This window comes from Hyperolius riggenbachi, chromosome 9 (assembly GCF_040937935.1).
Source record: "Hyperolius riggenbachi isolate aHypRig1 chromosome 9, aHypRig1.pri, whole genome shotgun sequence".
Classification (NCBI taxonomy): Eukaryota; Metazoa; Chordata; class Amphibia; order Anura; family Hyperoliidae; genus Hyperolius; species Hyperolius riggenbachi.
The window spans coordinates 88598865-88618673 of record NC_090654.1 but is presented as its reverse complement, the minus strand read 5'-3'; the positions used below and the strand labels follow the sequence as shown (position 1 = coordinate 88618673).

The 19809-nt window shown below is 44.1% G+C and overlaps 1 protein-coding gene across 8 annotated transcripts in view; it reads left to right on the top strand.

Annotated features, from left to right (window-relative positions):
- LOC137532545 (inter-alpha-trypsin inhibitor heavy chain H4-like) overlaps positions 1–19809 on the top strand; it is a 250307-nt gene that overhangs the window by 36645 nt on the left and 193853 nt on the right. For all 8 annotated transcript variants that reach the window (XM_068253163.1, XM_068253162.1, XM_068253164.1 and 5 more), the window contains exons 6-10: positions 10050–10178; positions 10391–10507; positions 11966–12134; positions 13988–14113; positions 19128–19309. In XM_068253163.1, the coding sequence (XP_068109264.1) occupies positions 10050–10178; positions 10391–10507; positions 11966–12134; positions 13988–14113; positions 19128–19309 (723 nt within the window). The remainder of the gene's footprint in view (positions 1–10049; positions 10179–10390; positions 10508–11965; positions 12135–13987; positions 14114–19127; positions 19310–19809) is intronic.

Here is a 19809-nt window from a genome sequence, read left to right as displayed (position 1 = left end):
TTTCCTGGAACCTCTCATCTGTATTACATTTATGACTGCATGCCGACAAAAAGCATGTTACCTGTGCAAAGAAAACAGACATTTCCCGCATTTAAAAGACAGTTTTCCCTTTGAAACTTTAAAATCGATTTTCTCAAAAACTATAAGCTCTTTTTGCTAATTTTTTTTTCTCTTGTACCCACTCCCAAGGTGCACATACCCTGTAAATTTGGCGTATGTAGCATGTAAGGAGGCTTTGAAAAACACGAAAGTTCGGGTCCCCATTGACTTCCATTATGTTCGGAGTTCGGCTCGAACACCCGAACATTGCGGCCATGTTCGGCCTGTTCGGCCCGAACCCGAACATCTAGATGTTCGCCCAACACTACCTTTGGCTAACAATACGGGGGGGGGGGGGGGGAGGGTGGAGTCACCTCAGGCAACCTAAAACTGGTGTGTGTGTGTGTGTGTGTGTGTTGGAGGAGGTGGGCAAAAAAGCTGCCTTTTAATTTTTGTTATGGAGCACCATGGTTTCTAGATACGACCCTGACGGCAATTGAAATTTTCTTATGATTTTAGGGGAAAAATGTTTTTAGATTGTTATATCACAAAAAAAATGGCAGAGCACCCTGCGTGCCAAGCAAATGAATTGCTCTTTTCCCTGAAATTTCACATTATGATTACGATGCGTAAATGCAAATTACGATGCATAATTATGCATAGGTGTAATTTATGCTCATGCTTAGTGGTGAACCTCACAGCCTGGGGGTCCTTCAACAATGGTCATAAAACAACTGTGGCCATTAGGATCTTCGCAACCATAACAAGTGTAGCAAAAAAAAAACAGCTGATCTGGAGTATCAAAGGGAAGGTTAGTAGTCCCCCCCCCCCACACACACACACACACACACACCTGTGCCCCCACCCTGTAATCATATAGACTGCTCTCCCCTAGTTATGTCCTTGACTCTCAGAAAGCTTTCCACTCACCTCATTACTCCTCACACATACGAAAAATAATATCCTTTTAGAACAAAAGATAATAGCTAGACTAGCGATTGACTATTCTAATTACTATATTCCTATAAGATGGAATGATCAACCTAATGATTAATGCCTGAGTCTCACCTGTCCTAGACAACATATTTACTAGAAATATTCAGAGTAACAGAATAGAGTGCTTAATTAGACCGTACTCTTGGTAAAACGAACAACCACAAGGAAAACAAAGGAATCAAACTCTTGGATTTTTTTCAAAAAGTTTTGGTCTGCAGTTATTTGTTGTGTTTATGTTCATGTTCTTGTTTAAACCTAACCAGTTAGATAACCACCGTTACCTGCTGATCCTGACATACGTAAGCTACACTTAACATACTATTCCAGATTATAATTACTATGAGTTAGAACGTTGTACAAAGTCAGAATTCAAACTGATGTTCTAGTGGGGGTCCGTTTTGGCCCACTGGTGCCACTAGAATACACACTAATTTCATAAATGATAGATATTCTCCGTCTGGCTACCCAATGGGTACTGTAAATGCCTGGAACGAGAATATCATAGAGGGTCTTATCCCCAATTCTATTATACAATTTCTTATCTGCCTAGCAGCAATTACTTATCATATCAGACTCTACTTTTAATGTACAATGTGACGTATCTTTCATATATACTGAAGTTTTATGTACTATACACGTGTAAACCGCTGTATAAGGATATGGTACAGATTATCTACCTATGTATGTTCAACTTTTATTAACACTCAATAAAAATTTTTGTATGATGAAAAAAGAAAGCTTTCCACAACTCTGATGCAGGTGAAGAATCCAGAGGTGGCCTTAGAGTACGCGGGGCCTGGGGCGAGTGTCATATGCGGGGCCTAGAGACATATGCTGTGGATACACACGTTGTGGAAGCACACACTCTGTATAGGTTAGATAGGTAGGTGCCTCCAGTATAGGTTAGATAGGTAGGTGCCCCGCAGTATAGATTAGATAGGTGCCAGCCTGCAGTATAGATTAGATAGGTGCCTGCAGTATAGATTCAGTGGCGTTCCTACTGTAGTGCGCAGGGGGGCGGGGCGCACCGGGTGACAGACACCCAGGGGGGTGTCGCCACGACCCCCCAGAGCACAGAGCAGGAGGGGGAAGCAGCGCTAGAAGGAGGGGCAGTGGGGGCAGCGGTGGGGAGGGGGGAAATATCCCCCCCCCCTCCCTCACCTGGGATCCCTCCTTCTGCCTCTCTCCCCCTCCATTCAGCGGTGGCAAGTGCGGGCTCGGCGGTGGGGAGACGTGCGGAGAATTACTCACCACTTCCGCGTTCCAAGCGCCGGCAGCGTCATGTCGTCACAGATCTCCGCCTTCATTGAAGGCGGAGATCTGTGACGACATGACGCTGCCGGCGCTTGGAACGTGGAAGTGGTGAGTAATTCTGCGCATGTCTCCCCGTCCCCGCCGCCGAGCCGCACTTGCCACCGCTGAATGGAGGGGGAGAGAGGCAGAAGGAGGGGTCCCAGGTGAGGGAGGGGGGGATATTTCCCCCCTCCCCACCGCTGCCCCCACTGCCCCTCCTTCTAGCGCTGCTTCCCCCCTCCAGGGACATCTATACTGGGGGCAACTATACCAGCTATACTGGGGGCAGCTATACTGGGGGCAACTATACTAGCTATACTGGGGGCAACTATACCAGCTATACTGGGGGCAGCTATACTGGGGCAACTATACTAGCTATACTGGGGGCAGCTATACTGGGGGCAACTATACTAGCTATACTGGGGGCAACTATACAAGCTATACTGGGGGCAACTATACAAGCTATACTGGGGGCAACTAAACTAGCTATACTGTGGGCAACTATACCAGCTATACTGGGGGCAACTATACCAGCTATACTGGGGGCAACTATACCAGCTATACTGGGGGCAACTATACCAGCTATACTGGAGGCAGCTATACCAGCTATACTGGGGGCAGCTATACTGGGGGCAACTATACTAGCTATACTGGGGGCAGCTATACTGGGGGGCAACTATACTAGCTATACTGGGAGCAACTAAACTAGCTATACTGGGGGCAACTATACAAGCTATACTGGGGGCAACTAAACTAGCTATACTGGGGGCAACTATACCAGCTATACTGGGGGCAACTATACCAGCTATACTGGGGGCAACTATACCAGCTATACTGGGGGCAACTATACCAGCTATACTGGGGGCAGCTATACCAGCTATACTGGGGGCAGCTATACCAGCTATACTGGGGGCAGCTATACTATCTATACTGGGGGCAGCTATACTAGCTATACTGGGGGCAGCTATACTGGGGGCAACTGGGGGCCTCCGCTGAATGGAGGGAGAGAGAGAGGCAGAAGGAGGGGTCCCAGGTGAGGGAGGGGGGGGATATTTCCCCCCTCCCCACCGCTGCCCCCACTGCCCCTCCTTCTAGCGCTGCTTCCCCCCTCCAGGGACATCTATACTGGGGGCAACTATACCAGCTATACTGGGGGCAACTGTACTAGCTATACTGGGGGCAACTATACCAGCTATACTGGGGGCAACTATACCAGCTATACTGGGGGCAGCTATACTGGGGGCAACTATACTAGCTATACTGGGGGCAGCTATACTGGGGGGCAACTATACTAGCTATACTGGGGGCAACTAAACTAGCTATACTGGGGGCAACTATACAAGCTATACTGGGGGCAACTAAACTAGCTATACTGGGGGCAACTATACCAGCTATACTGGGGGCAACTATACCAGCTATACTGGGGGCAACTATACCAGCTATACTGGGGGCAGCTATACTAGCTATACTGGGGGCAGCTATACTAGCTATACTGGGAGCAGCTATACTAGCTATACTGGGGGCAGCTATACTGGGGGCAACTATACTAGCTATACTGGGGGCAGCTATACTGGGGGCAACAATACTAGCTATACTGGGGGCATCTATACTGGGGGCAACTAAACTAGCTATACTGGGGGCAACTATACCAGCTATACTGGGGGCAACTATACTAGCTATACTGGGGGCAGCTATACTGGGGGCAACTATACCAGCTATACTGGGGACAACTATACCAGCTATACTGGGGGCAACTATACCAGCTATACTGGGGGCAGCTATACTAACTATACTGGAGGCAGCTATACTAGCTATACTGGGGGCAGCTATTCTAGCTATACTGGGGGCAGCTATACTAGCTATACTGGGGGCAGCTATACTGGGGGCAACTATACTGGGGGCAGCTATACTGGGGGCAGCTATACTAGCTATACTGGGGGCAACTATACCAGCTATACTGGGGGCAACTATACCAGCTATACTGGGGCAACTATACTAGCTTTACTGGGGGCAACTAAACTAGCTATACTGGGGGTAACTATACTAACTTCATTGGGGGCAACTATACTAGCTTCACTGGGGGCAGCTATTTTGGGGGAAACTACTAGCTATACTGAGGCAACTATACTAGCTAATACTTTAAATTACAGGTAGCTCCGCCCTCATCCGGTCATGACCACGCCAATTTTTGCCACGAAGCACGCCGCAGGTTGTGGTCACGCCCATTTTTTTTAGGGGGGGGGTGTCTTTTAATACCCAGCACCGGGTGCCAAATGCCCTAGGTACGCCACTGTATAGATTAGATAGGTGCCTGCAGTATAGATTAGACAGGTAGGTGCCCCGCAGTACAGATTAGATAGGTAAGTAGGTACCCTGCAGTATAGATTAGATAGGTGCCTGCAGTATAGATTAGTTAGGTGCCAGTCTGCAGTATAGGTTAGATAGGTCCCAGCCTGCAGTATAGGTTAGATAGGTGCCAGCCTGCAGTATAGATTAGATAGATAGGTGCCAGCTTGCAGTATAGATTAGATAGATAGGTGCCAGCCTGCAGTATAGATTAGATAGGTGCCTGCAGTATAGGTTAGATAGGTGCTTGCAGTATAGGTTAGATAGGTGCCAGCCTGCAGTATAGGTTAGATAGGTGCCTGCAGTATAGGTTAGATAGGTGCCTGCAGTATAGATTAGATAGGTGCAAACCTGCAGTATAGGTTAGATAGGTGCCAGCCTGCAGTATAGATTAGATAGGTGCCAGCCTGCAGTATAGATTAGATAGGTGCCAGCCTGCAGTATAGATTAGATAGGTGCCAGCCAGCAGTATAGGTTAGATAGGTGCCTGCAGTATAGGTTAGATAGGTGCCAGCCTGCAGTATAGATTAGATAGATAGGTGCCAGCTTGCAGTATAGATTAAATAGATAGGTGCCAGCCTGCAGTATAGATTAGATAGGTGCCTGCAGTATAGGTTGGATAGGTGCCAGCCTGCAGTATAGGTTAGATTGGTGCCAGCCTGCAGTATAGATTAGATACGTGCCCCACAGTATAGATTATATAGGTAGGTGCCCTGCAGTATAGATTATATAGGTAGATGCCCCGCAGTATAGATTATATAGGTAGATGCCCCGCAGTACAGGTTAGATAGCAAGGTGGCTGCAGTGCTGGGGAGAGCGGGCATAGTTGTTAAAACTCACGTGTCTTCACCGATGCTCACAGTCACAGCTACCATCTATTTCCTCTCCCAGCATCTGTGTATTGGTAACAGTGCCCCCTGTGGTGACATGCGGTTACGTCATCATAGGGGGCGCTGTTACCAATACACAGATGCTGGGAAAGGAAATAGATGGTAGCTCTGAGCATCGGATGAAGACACGTGAGTTTTAACAACTATGCCTGCTCTCCCCAGCATTGCAGAGGGTGCGGGGCCTCCTTAGAAGCGGGGCCTGGGGCGATTGCCCCACTTGCCACCCCCAAAGGCCGGCTCTGGAAGAATCCAGTGGACTTTCTTTCTGTATCACCCGTTACACCACAACACATGATGCAGAGAACCAGGAAGGGGAGAATGTAATGCAATCAGCTCCATTGCTGCTAATCGCATTGTGAATAAATTAACCACTTAATCCTATCTGGGTGGATATTTCCATCCAGATAGGCTACAGTACTGAAGCTGACAGGCTTGCGCTCCCACCGCCTTCTGTTAGCCTGGAGATCAATGAATGGGAACACAGTGCCACTTACCTCCCACACTTCCCAATAGCTACACAAAAACATTTTTTGTAAAAAAAAAAAAAAAAATACAATAAAAAAACATAAATAGTTACCTTAAAGCGGTTTAACACCCAACATTACAACTTTGCTTTAAAAGATTGCTTACAGCTTACAAACTATTATGCCAGATTTTTTTTTAAGCAGAAATTCACTGAATGGGTTAAACATGACATTTTAGTGTTGGATTCAACTAGGAATCCGCATCCGTTCTTATCTTTTAGTTACAAATGTATCTTTATTTGGAATACAAATAGACCTTTGAAAAGCCTGCCGGGGAAGCCCTCTTTGTTCTCTCAAAGCAGTGTTTGTTTGTTACATTGTAGATAGATACATTTGTAACTAAACAAGCAAGCACGGAGGAGGATTCTAGCTAAATGCAGCACTAAAATGTCATGTTTAATCCATTCAGTGAATTTCTGCTAAAAAAAAAATCTGACATAATAGTTTATAAGCTGTAAGCAAACTTTTAAAGCAAAGTTGAAATGCTGGGTGTTAGACCACTTTAAGGACTGAACTTTTTTTAACATGTACAGTATGTAGTAAGGTATATTACTGTTATTTTTTAAATTATGGGCATGTAATAAGTGATGGATGCAAAACTGAAAAAATTAAACTTTATTTCCAAACAAAATATTGGCACCATACATTGTGATAGGGACATAATTTAAACGGAGTAATAACTGGTACAAATGGGCAAATAAAATACATGGGTTTTAATTACGGAAGCATGTATTGTTTTAAAACTATAATGGCCGAAAACTGAGAAATAATGATTTTTTTCCATTTAGTTTCTTAATCTTCCTGTTAAATTGGATTTATAACAAAATAATTCTTAGCAAAATTTACCACCCAAAGAAAGCATAAATGGTGCCGGAAAAAAACAAGATATAGATCATTTCATTGTGATAAGTAGTGATAAAGTTATTGGTGAATGAATAGGAGGTCAAAGTTGCTCGGATGCATAAGGTGAAACAACAATGAAGGCTGAAGTGGTTAAAAAGGTACTGTAGTGAAAATACCAAAATAAATAGAATTGGTTATATTTTACAATATTTACTTTTAAATTATTTAGTCAGTGTTAGCCCATTGTAAATTCTTCTCACTAATACAAATGGAAATTTATCACAGGTCACCACATTTTTAGTTCTGTCAGTTGATCTCTACTGAATGTTTCTTTACTGAGAGCTCTATGCACAGAGGAAGCTTTACAGACAGTAAACTGCTAGGGTCATGGCCCTGACATCACATTGAAAGGGGAGGGGATTCACCACAGTATCAGCAATACAGACTCCCTATAGAGAAAAGTTAACGATTTCCCATGGTAAAGGGGGTATCGGCTACCGACTGGGATGAAGTTTATTCTTTGGTTAAAGTTCCTCTTGAAAGACTGTTTTATAGCTATTGATTAATACACTCCATTTTGAGAATTGCTGTGAGGTATGTGAATTAGTGGCTGTGAAATTGTAGTTGAATGCAGCTGTTAGGATATGTGAAGATTCCTATGTTCTTATACAGCTTATCCACTCATCTAGAGTCATGTGACAATGTTGTCTATTTGTGAACTAGGAAGTGTTCAATAAAGTTTTTTTAGAGGGCAGAAAAAAAGAGAAGAGTTTTTTTTTTTTTAAAGAGAGCTAGAAAAACAATTGTCCTTTTTTTCCTGAGAAAACCCAAAGCATGTGTATGAGTGTGATTCATCCTCTGTCAGAGATCTGCTGTAAGATAAGATTAGAAAGGAGCTTCAGGCGGTTATCCATCTCTTAAATCAAAATGGCAACAGCAGCATCCACAACAAGAGCTTTCTTTACATTAAGTACAGGAAAGGCTCTGTTAATTAGAAAGAATTTCTCATGGTGGATGTCTGCCTGTGACTACAATAAAGAAGTTCTAATTTTTTCATCCAGGCTCATTTTATTGGACTGTGGTAAACCCCTGTATTTGCATAGGGTGCCCAGTCCATAGGCTGCAACCACACTGGGGCCCCTGGACTAAAAGGGACCCACTAGGGGCTCTCATTTAGCTGCTATGTTAGCTCTTCATTGGTGCTGTTCTGATAATGATCACCTTTGTATATGCTTAGAATAGAGGTAATCATTAACAAACTGCTCCACTCACCTGTTTATATCTCAAATGCTGAGGCTGTCCTTGGCAGGTTTTGGTGCTCCATATTAACCACTTCAGCCCTCAGTCGTTTTCACTTTATGCATCCGAGCAATGTTCACCTCCCATTCATTAGCCTATAACTTTATCACTACTTATCACAACTAACTGATCTACATCTTGTTTTTTCCACCACCAATTAGGCTTTCTTTGGGTGGTACATTTTGCTAAGAGCTACCTTACTGTAAATGCATTTTAACAGTAAGAATAAGAAAAAAATGGAAAAAAATTCATTATTTCTCAGTTTTTGGCCATTATAGTTTTAAAATAATACATGCCTCCATAATTAAAACCCACGTATTGTATTTGCCCTTTTGTCCCGGTTATTACACAGTTTACATTATGTATTATATATATATATATATATATATATATATATATATATATATATAATTATATACCACAATGTATGGCGACAATATTTTATTTGGAGACAAAAGTGCATTTTTTTTGGATCCAACACTATTTAGAAGCTTATAATAAAAAAAAATATAAATATTTCATCTTTACATAGATATTTAAAAAGTTTAGACCCTTAGGTAAATATTTACGTGTTTTTTTTTTATTGCAATTTTTTTTTATTATTAAACATTTTATTTGGGTATTTTTGGGAGGGTGGGATGTAAATAGTATTTTTTTTAATGTAAATATATGTTTATTTTATTTTATTTTTGTATGTAGATGTAGTTCTACTTTTTGGCCACTAGAGGGCAACCTTAGGTTTGTTTACATGAAGTCACTCTAAGCATAACATGTACACTTAGAGGGACGCAGGGGGACGTAGGAGGCAGAAAAAGCGAGGCTTCCGAGAGAAGCTGGCGCTTTTTCTGCGGGGGAGAGGAATCAGTGATCGGGCACCATGGCCCGATTATTGATTCCTGGGCTAACGATCCATGGCCAGGAGCGCACGTGCAAGCGTGCGATCGGCCGTGGGAGCGCACATGGCCTCCTGGATGTAGCTTCTACGTCCAGGAGGTGAAAGTGGTTAAAGCAGACCTGGCATAAAATGCATGGCATAAAATGAAAAGTCTTTATTGTACATATAGTTGCTGAAGAAATTCCCTTCTCTGTGTTCTGTGTTTGTTTAGCCAAGTAAAACTGGCTAATCAGTTCTTATCAGCAACTGTGAGTGGACTGCAGGAGAGCTCTGCCTACACACTGAGGACCATTTTAGTACTCCCTGCAAAAGTAAAATCAAGATGAATTTCAGTAGAGAAGAAGTTCTGACTTTAGTTCCACTTTACTTGTTATGATTAGCATGCTTGAGGGGCTCAGAGCTACACCATTGGTCACCATTTCCAGTGTCTTCATGTCACCAGTCGTTCAAAGAGCAACCAGGAGAGTTGGGAATGGAATGGAGTCTGTGGAACTTTGTTCTGGTTCAGAAAAGCACTGAAGCATTATAGCGGTGGGGGAGCTCAACTGCTCATGCAGGGGCGTAACTATAGGGAAGCAGTCCCAGCCCAGAGGTGTGCGGAGGCCAAAACTACTAACCTTCTCTCCCTCCGATGCCCTAGATCAGGTGTTTTTGTGTCTACACATGTTATGGGTGTGAAGATCCTGATAGTCACACTTGTTTTTATGATTCTTATATGATGAGCCCCAGGCTGTGAGGGTCACCAAGGGGAGGAAAGGGAAGTGTTGTGGACATTAAAGGGGCCCCATCAATTTTTTTTGCGGGGGGGAGGGGCATGATTTGTAGTTACGCCCCTGTGCTCTTGCATTACATTACAGTCCAGTTATTTGCCTCCCGCTATGTGGCTAGAGTGCTTTTCATCCAAAACTCTCATTCTGTTTTCAGGCTCACATAGAATTTAGTCCCACAGTGGATCAACAGCGGCGCTGCCCTGGTTGCTTAGAGACCGTCCTGGATGGAGATCTGAAGATTAAATATGATGTGAAGAGAGAGAACTCCGCAGGGAAGCTTCAGGTAACCCACATCAATTTGCATTTTTACGCATTGGAGCATTTTTTATATACAGGCCTCAGGTTGCAAACAAATTAGGGACTGTAGGTTTGTTCTTATGTTGAATAAAAATCCTCCTGCTACACCTGTCTTAGGTTTAAACATTTTATTAGATGGTTTTGTTCTCACACATGTTGATTTTTCAGTTGATCTTTTTAATCCCATTTTATCCGCAGGTCGTTAATGGATATTTTGTGCACTATTTTGCGCCACCCAGTCTCAGTCGGATAACAAAGAACGTTGTGTTTGTACTTGATCACAGTGGCTCCATGTATGGCACTAAGATTAAACAGGTAAACAAAGAAAAAAAGCAAATAAAAATGGTGATTAATTGAGTTAAAACAATTTTTTTTTCATCAGAAAAATTATACCGTTCAAGTTAGCCCTTCTCATCCTATCGAAAGCTGAAAAATGTAAATCAATAAAGTTTTCCTAAGTATTCATGCAACTTATTTACTCCTGACTGTTTAAGATATTCTGAAACAGGAGTTGGAGGAGCACTCATCCATAGGAAGGAACTATTGTGTGCCCAAGCCTTGGATTCCTGTATCCTCAGAATCCTCAGTAGTCAAGTGTAGAAATGAGACTGGCACCACCAGAAGTAGAAAAGTAAAAAATTAGCTCTTTATTGATCAGTCATTAAAATGACAGCATGGTCAAAAAAATAAGCCGCCAAAGCCTTATTTTTTTGACCATGCTGTCATTTTAATGACTGATCAATAAAGAGCTAATTTTTTACTTTTCTACTTCTGGTGGTGCCAGCCTCATTTCTACATTTGTTTAAGATATTCTATTTTATAAAACTGCAGGTGTCTGTGTCCAACTGTGTGCCGATGCCTTACTGCGCAGACATAGGCTGTGGTGTGCATACAGCGACGACCCTGCACATGCACAGTACAGTACAGCAGGAGGCATTGTACAACCTGGTGTACATTATGGCCAGTATACTAATAATTCAAATATGGAGTTTAGACGTAACATGTCATTTACATACCTTTGTATGCGCATATAGGAGTATTTTCTTTTTCCTATTTAGGCCTCTTTTTTGTGAGCAGCTGAAGGTGGTGAATTCACTGCCTGTCGGCTGCTCCCGTCCACCGGCCAGGCGTTTGTTAGTTCTTGGCACAGGCGGTTCACACACAGCCCCCCCCCCCCATGTAGTTGCATTTGAGCGCAGCAATTGCCAATGCCATGCTCAGACGTGACATGAGGTTTTACGCCTCTGGGTATTACCGAATGCTTCCATTCGGCAGTATGGAATTGCTGCCGAATTGCACTGTGGATGGCAGCTGAGCAGCTGAACTGTGCAATAAACGAGCAGTTCAGACATCCATGGAAAAGAGGTCTTATTTTACTGCCCTCCCATCACTGTTTTTTTGTGTAGCACGGTTAGATAGTCAGCTAAGCACTGTAATTAAGTCTGAATCTGCTGCTTAACTGAGATTCTCTGTATTTTATTGTCTTTCCTCATTTACTTTTTTGCGAAAAGACAATTTGTTTGCCATGCTGCTCAATGAGAATCTAAGATGGAGACTAGGCAGGGCCCACATCTGCTTCCTGTAAAACTAGATCACTTCCTGCAATTGGCCAGATTATACTATGCATGAAACTGCTACAATAACAACCGCTAGAGGGCAGTAGATAAGCTATTATACATAATCATTATTAGATTATTAGTTTTGCTGAAATGTAATGACAATTACAGTAACACAATACAGTATATTTATCATTACAGTTTCTATGTCTTGTAGACTTATGAAGCATTCATCAAGATTCTGGGAGATGTGCCTATAGAAGACCACTTTGGTCTCCTAATGTTTGATGATAAAGTGGACAAGTGGAAAAGGACTCTTGTGAAAGCCACTCCAGACAATATTAATAAGGCAAAGGAGTTTGTATCTCACATGACAGCGAGAGGAGGTAATATCTGCTTTTACAATGCTGCTGCCTCTGTGGTGTAGAACATCTTCATTTCTACCACCACCCCGTGAACTAAAGAATAAATGCACTTGCAAATACAGTGGAACCTTGGTTTGTATTACAGACACATCCTTGTAATCCAAAGCACTCTTATATCAAATATCCCTATAAGGATTAATGGAAAGTAACTCTGATGAATCTTTTAACATTTCCCCCATCACCCATAGATTGTCAAATGTGCCCCCCTTCTCCTCTAGAGATAGTCATATCATGTACCCTCCTTTATAGACAGCCAGACGTGCCCAGCACAGTAAAGTGTGTGTGGCCATCTTCAGTTCGTTCCCTCCCTCTGCAGAGTGGCGAGTGGAGTGTTAATGAGAAGAAATGCATGGATCTGTTTACACATGACCATTCCCACTGTGTCTGGGTTTGCCCATTGCACTTCAGTAACACACAGACCCAGCCTGCATATTTTTTTCAGACAGCAGATGCAAGCCTTAGAATGGCATGCATCGGTTCTCGAATGCAGCAGGACTGCCATGCCCCTGTATATAGGATACTTTAGTATCTGTACTGCACAAACATACCAGCCATGGCACACTACATGCTTCATACATTACTTTTGAGTATAGCCGGAGGTGTGTCAGAGGCGTGCCTTGATGTGTTTCTTTTTCCTATTTCCAAAAGTTGTTATGGAAAGTATGTATAAATGTGAGCTTCATACAGAATTTTGCCGTTTTAAGAAATGTATTATTTAGAGCATGCCCGTTTCCAGGGGCGGGCAGAGCAGGACACTGCCCTGAGCACAGCCACAGTGGGAGTGTGGGGTGGGGGGGGGGGGTGCAGCAGTGGTGGGGCACTTGCAGAATGGCAATGGGAGTGTAACTCACCTCTCCAAGATCCATACATGCCGCCCGCATCACCTTCCTGCTCTTCGGCTTCCCATCTCACTTGTAACAAGCATGACCACAGAGGGCGTTGTTACCAGTGAGACGCAATGCTGAGAAGCAGGAAGAAGATGCGGGCGGCATGTATGGACCATGTACAAGTGAGTTGTGCTCCTGCTGCTATTCTGCAATTGCCGCCCATGCAATCTGCCTACCCACATAGGGGGGCTTTCTGGCTAAAGGAGGCTATGCCTGAATGAGGGCTCTCTGCCTAACTGGGGGCTCAAAGGGCTAAACGGAGCCTCCTTGGTTACCTAGATGGAGGGGGGTCTCTGACCACATGGGGGGCTATCTCCTTCTACTTAAACAAGAGGGCTCTCTGACTACATGGGAGCTCTCTGGCTAAATGGGGGGGGGGGGGGGTCTGACTACATGGAGGATCTCTCCCTTCCTAAACAAGGGGAGCTCTGGCTAAAGGGGGGAGCTGTCTAGCTAGATGGGGGCCTCTGACTACATGGGGGCCATCTCTCCCTCCCTAAACAAAGAGGGGCTCTCTGACTACATGGGGGGGGGGCTCTCTGGCTAAATGGGGGCCTCGAACTACATGGTGGTATACTCTCTGGCTACATAAATGGGTGGCTTCCTGGGTAAACGGACTCTCTAGCTGAAGAGGAGGTCTATGGCTAAATGTGGGTACTCTCTGGCTATATGAAGTCTCTCTGGCTTTACAGGGGCCCTTCTGGCTAAATGGGGGCTCTTTGACTACATGAGGAGCTCTCTGGCTACCGAAGTGGGGTGTTTCTCTTGCTAAACAGGGGACTCTCTGGGTAAACAAGAAGGTGTGGGGGAGGGGGGGGGACACAATTTATATATCCTTGCCCTGGGAGCTCTAGAAACTTTCCTGTTTATTGTTAACTTGTCTAAGGAGATATTTTTTAAAGTAACGCAATCCTGATTCCTTGGCAGGCACAGACATCAATATAGCTCTACTTACCGCTGCAAAAATGCTCACCAATGCCACTATTAATAACATGCTGCCGAAAGTCAGTGCATCCATAATCATTTTCCTCTCCGATGGCGAGCCAACCTCTGGTAAGTAGTCTGGGCATAAGTTAATGGGAAACTAGAGGGTTTAGTGAAAGCACACATTACTGAAATTATCACTGGGGAGCAATTTTGAAATGCGAGGAGAACGCCAGCGCATACCACTAAGGCTGCATCTGAAATGACCACCAGCTCAGTGTGCAGCACCTAAATAGATTTTCTTCACACTTTGCATTCAATTCAGATGCAAATCATATGCAAATCTGCTACTACTTATCATACAAACAGGAAACTCAGGAGGAGGGGCTGGGAGCAGCTAACCTGACAGTTACATAGTTACAAAGTTAAGATAAGGTAGGGGGAAAGGCTACGCATCCCTAAACATATGTTGCAATTGAATGGTTAATCGCATAGGCATACACCGCCTCTGCCAGACTGAAAAATGCATGCCCTGCATCCAAGACAAGTGCTAACATTTATTAAACTAGGAGGAACTTTAGCTTCCAATATGGTTTGCATGCAAAGTATATTATACTAGACACTTGCGCCATGGTGAGGCAAACCTCCGGGCAAGTGACCTAACCTAAATTTAAAACCTTGGGAGCAGTTAAGCAAAAAAAATGTGTAACTTACATTTGGTTGAACAGCGAGGAGAACACCAGCGCATACCACTAAGGCTGCATCTGAAATGACCACCAGCTCAGTGTGCAGCACCTAAATAGATTTTCTGCACACTTTGCATTCAATTCAGATGCAAATCATATGCAAATCTGCTACTACTTATCATGCAAACAGGAAACTCAGGAGGAGGGGCTGGGAGCAGCTAACCTGACAGTTACATAGTTACAAAGTTAAAGGGACACTTAAGTCAGAAAAAAAAATGAGTTTTACTCACCCGGGGCTTCCAATAGCCCCCTGCAGCTGTCCGGTGCCCTCGCCGTCTCCCTCCGGTCCTCCTGGCCCCACCGGCAGCCACTTCCTGTTTCGGTGACAGGAGCTGACAGGCTGGGGACGCGAGTGATTCTTCGCGTTCCTGGCCACAATAGCGCCATCTATGCTGCTATAGCATATATCATATACCATATAGCAGCATAGAGGGTGCTAATGTGTCTGGGAATGCGATGAATCACTCGCGTCCCCAGCCTGTCAGCTCCTGTCACTGAAACAGGAATGCGCTGTCGGTGGGGCCAGGAGGATCGGAGGGAGACGGCAAGGGCACTGGACAGCTGCAGGGGGCTATTGGAAGCCCTAGCTCAGTAAAACTCATTTTTTTTGTTTGACTTAAGTGACCCTTTAAGGAAAGGTAGGGGGAAAGGCTGTGCATCCCTAAACACATGTTGCAATTGAATGGTTAATTGCGCAGGCATACACCGCCTCTGCCAGACTGAAAAATGCATGCCCTGCATCCAAGTGCTAACATTTATTAAACTAGGAGGAACTTTAGCTTCCAATATGGTTTGCATGCAAAGTATATTATACTAGACACTTGCCCCACGGTGAGGCAAACCTCCGGGCAGGTGACCTAACCTAAATTTAAAACCTTGGGAGCAGTTAAGCAAAAAAAATGTGTAACTTACATTTGGTTGAACAGCGAGGAGAACGCCAGCGCATACCACTAAGGATGCTTCTGAAATGACCACCAGCTCAGTGTGCAGCACCTAAATAGATTTTATGCACACTTTGCATTCAATTCAGATGCAAATCATATGCAAATCTGCTACTACTTATCATGCAAACAGGAAACTCAGGAGGAGGGGCTGGGAGCAGCTAACCTGACAGTTACATAGTTATAAAGTTAAGGAAAGGTAGGGGGAAAGGCTACGCATCCCTAAACACATGTTGCAATTGAATGGTTAATCGCGATTAACCATTCAATTGCAACATGTGTTTAGGGATGCACAGCCTTTTCCCCTACCTTTCCTTAGCAATTTTGAAATACCTACTTGCTGATTCAAGATGCCATTTTATAGTGTCAATTGAGTGTCAAATAAGTTTGAGACCACCTGACTCTGAGTACTTATTTTTGTTACTGGGGCCTTAAAGTTATTTTCGAATAAGGAATGAAAACATCTTGTATGGGAAAATGGGGGGAACGAAGGGGATTACAAGCATTACTTACATTCGGGGACTTCTCCAGATGCCACCAGATTCACCAGCCAGACCTGCAGGTATAGTAGTTTGAAGTGCCTGCAGCAGTGTTGCACATGTGCTGCAATGCATACCGGGAGATGTAGTCCTTTAATGTGAACAGAGTTGGGTCTAACAATGCAAGTCAGTAATATACTAATATGGATGAGAAATCGAATTCAAAAGAATTCCAAATGTTGCATTTCGCATCAGAATTCGGCATTCCGATCCGGAATGCCTATTCGGAATTTGAAGTATGGACTTACATTGAAGTCCATACAGCTGACTTTAGCGATTAATAGCAAAGCCCCCATACATGCTATCATCAACATAGGGGTTTCCCATTGTGTGAGGAAACGCGGAAAAGCCGCCGCTAATACTCAGAGTAAGGCGGCTGACTCCGCGTTCAACATGGCAGCTGGAGCGCAGTCGGAGCGCGGAGAAACCGCCGCATGCTCAAGCAACAGTGCGGCGGATCCGGCGTCCAATGCGGCAAGTTGCACGCATAGGCCTGCTCCTCTCAGTAATACGGAATGTGGAGAAAACGCCACACGCATGAACAGCGGTGCGGCGGATTCCGCATTTAACACAGCGGAAACATTACAACACATGACTGGTGTGGCTGGGACTGATAGTCCACACTGGTTTAGGAGGACGCGCGCGCGCGCGCGCAGAGAGGCAGGGCCTTTATGGCAGTCAGAAGGGGTCAGCTGACCAAGCCGGTCAGCTGACAATTTCAGCAACTATCATTGGTCCAGCACTTAGGGGAGGCGCTGGAGAGCGCTAGAGTATATATACTGGGTGCTGGTCATTCATCTGGTGTCTGACGTTGCGATCACTACGTGGTAGCACTCAGACCTTGTCAGTATCTGTTTATTAGACAGTTTTGTAGATGTTGATGATCATGGAGCTCACACCTTAGCCTAGGAATTCTGTTATTATCTGTATTATTATCTAGACCAGTTTCCAAGGTGTTGATGGCCAAGGAACTCACACCTTTGTCTAGGAATTCTGTACCATCTGTAAATATTGTTATATTCTAGTCTAGTTCCTGGAGTGTGAGAATCTTGGAGCTCACACTCAAGCTTAGGCATTGTTGTTTATCTGTTATGACCTTCTGCCTTCCTGACCATTCTTCTGATCTCTGATTCTGTACCTTTGCCTTTCTGATACCTTGTTGCCAAACTCTGCTAGTCCCAAGATTCTGCATCTGTCTCCTGTCTCTGTACTGTATCTGTCCGTGTGTTTACGACCTGGCCTGTCCGACCTCGATAACTATCTCTCCTGTTAAGAGATAGTTCACAGATCTGTTAGTGACACTGCTCATTGGTGTCACTCACGTTCTGTCCTTCCCACTGTCTCAGCCTGGCTCCACCCCTTGGGGAGCATCAGACCTGTGGAAGGAATTTGATCCATAGCAGTAGCTCTTACTGTCTAGCACCTATCTTACGGGTGCTTTCCTCAAAGTATTACTGTTGCACCAAACACTCTCATCTCTCAGGTGTCCAGAGGTTAGAAGATATATCTGATTATTGGTGATACTGCAGATCATCAATAATCGGGTACATTCTGCATTCTCTGTGATACTGCAGATCACCGGTAATCAGACCCTCTCTGTGTTACACCGATCGTTACACATTGGTTTTTACACTGACTAGAGGGATCTCTTAAAATGGAGGACTCTTATTGGTCACCCCTGGTGGCAAATTCAAAGATGCTGTTGCCTGGGTTTCCCCTGGTGCAATGGCAGAGTGCTGTGAGTAATGTCAAGGGCTAGCAGCACATCGGTGTAGGGGGCACCGACCGGTTTCAAAGGTGCTGTGGGTGGCGGTTTAAGGGTGTTCTGGGTGATGGCGGGGGTGCCATGTGTTGGCCTGGGCAAAGGGCAGCAGGTCCTGGCAGATGGCGGCCAGGGGTTTGGGGCTTGTTGTACTAAAGTAGAGCAAGCATCAGCAGGACATCTTTAAAAGTGCCGTATTTTAACTTTTATGGGAAATGGATAAGGATTACTTCCATAGGGCCGAAGCAGATAATTTTGGCGGCCGGTGCTCAGTCCCGAGCACCGAAGCTTGGCACCATCATAGCACTGGCGATCGTCAGACCCTGAATTACATCTCCCTCCAAGTTACTACAACTCAGAGGGGGAATAGTATTTAACAGCACCAGGGATTTGAGTGGCAGCAGGAAGAGACGAATACACCCAGTTCACCGGCGGCTCAAACCTACGTAGGTGGGGGAAGGGGGGCATCTACGAGGGTCCCTTTGTTAAAGGAACTCTGAACTCAGCGTAATAAATTATACAGCAGTCAGTGGAGAACCACTTGCAAAATACCCCAAACAAACTGCAAGATTCCTAATAATTATTCAGTCTTAGAAAGTACATGTGCTAATTGTCAGCCAGACAATCCTTGTGCCAATGATAAACAAGTGCAAAATTTTATAGAATCACAAATAATGGTATAAAATATTGGTTATTTTCAGCCACAAGTGGTTGTAGCTTATTGCCCTAGACCCTAGTTTCTCAACATGCGGTACGCGTACCCCAGGGGGTACTTCTGATGGTTCCAGGGGGTACTAAGGCTTGATATACTTAACCAAGAGTAACAAATTTAGAGTTTTAGAAAACTATAAATCCTATATAAACATAGTATTAGTATTTTTTTCTAATTAAAAGCAACAGTAAATGCTTGGAAATTTTTTAGAACCAATTATCATGTACTACGATTAAATATGTATTTAAGGGGTACTTGTGATAATATTTACTATGCCAGGGGGTACTTGGTGAGTACAGGGTTTTATAAGGGGAACATACCAATAAAATGTTGAGAAACACTGCCCTAGACTACCAAGAGACCTTTCTAATGAGTATAAGAGGCAAAAAAATGTTTTCCTTTAAAGTCAAGTGTGGTCCTAATATATGACATTTATCTTACAGGCACCACCGACCACAAAAAGATCATAAGCAATGTGAAGCATTTGCTGGAGGGTCAGGCATCACTGTATTGCTTGGGCTTTGGCAAAGATGTTGATTACAACTTTTTGGAGAGATTAGCCTTGGAGAATGGAGGTCTTGCACGCCGGATATACGAGGACTCTGACTCTGCTCTACAGTTACAGGTGTGCCATCAGGTCTCTTATGTCCAGGGCTTGCAGTGAATTAATTCAGTTGCGACCATGTTTCTTAAAGTAGTCCGAAACTCAGTATTTCTTCTTTACGCTAAAAGATTGCTTACAGTCTTAAATCTACTATAACAAAAAAAATGTGTAGCAGAACAGCATTTGAATAGCATAGCACTGTGTTTTTCAGAGGAAAGCTTCTTCAGCTTATGATCCGCATCCAAAAAGGTGATAACATTATCTTTTGTTTACATTCCTCTGTTGCTACACCCCTAGCTGTGCTGAAAATTCGCTCTCTCTGTTTCTAGCATGCACACTGTTGAGAAGACCTCACTAGAAAATTTGAATAGATATTCTTATAGCAGCTATGATTAAAATGCAATGGCAGCTTTCAGAGCAGATAAACTGTATTTTGGGAATTTGTAATCTGTAAATGGACAATATCACTTGTGCACAAAAGCAAATATGATAACTGTATGGGAAAACACTTTTTTTATTGT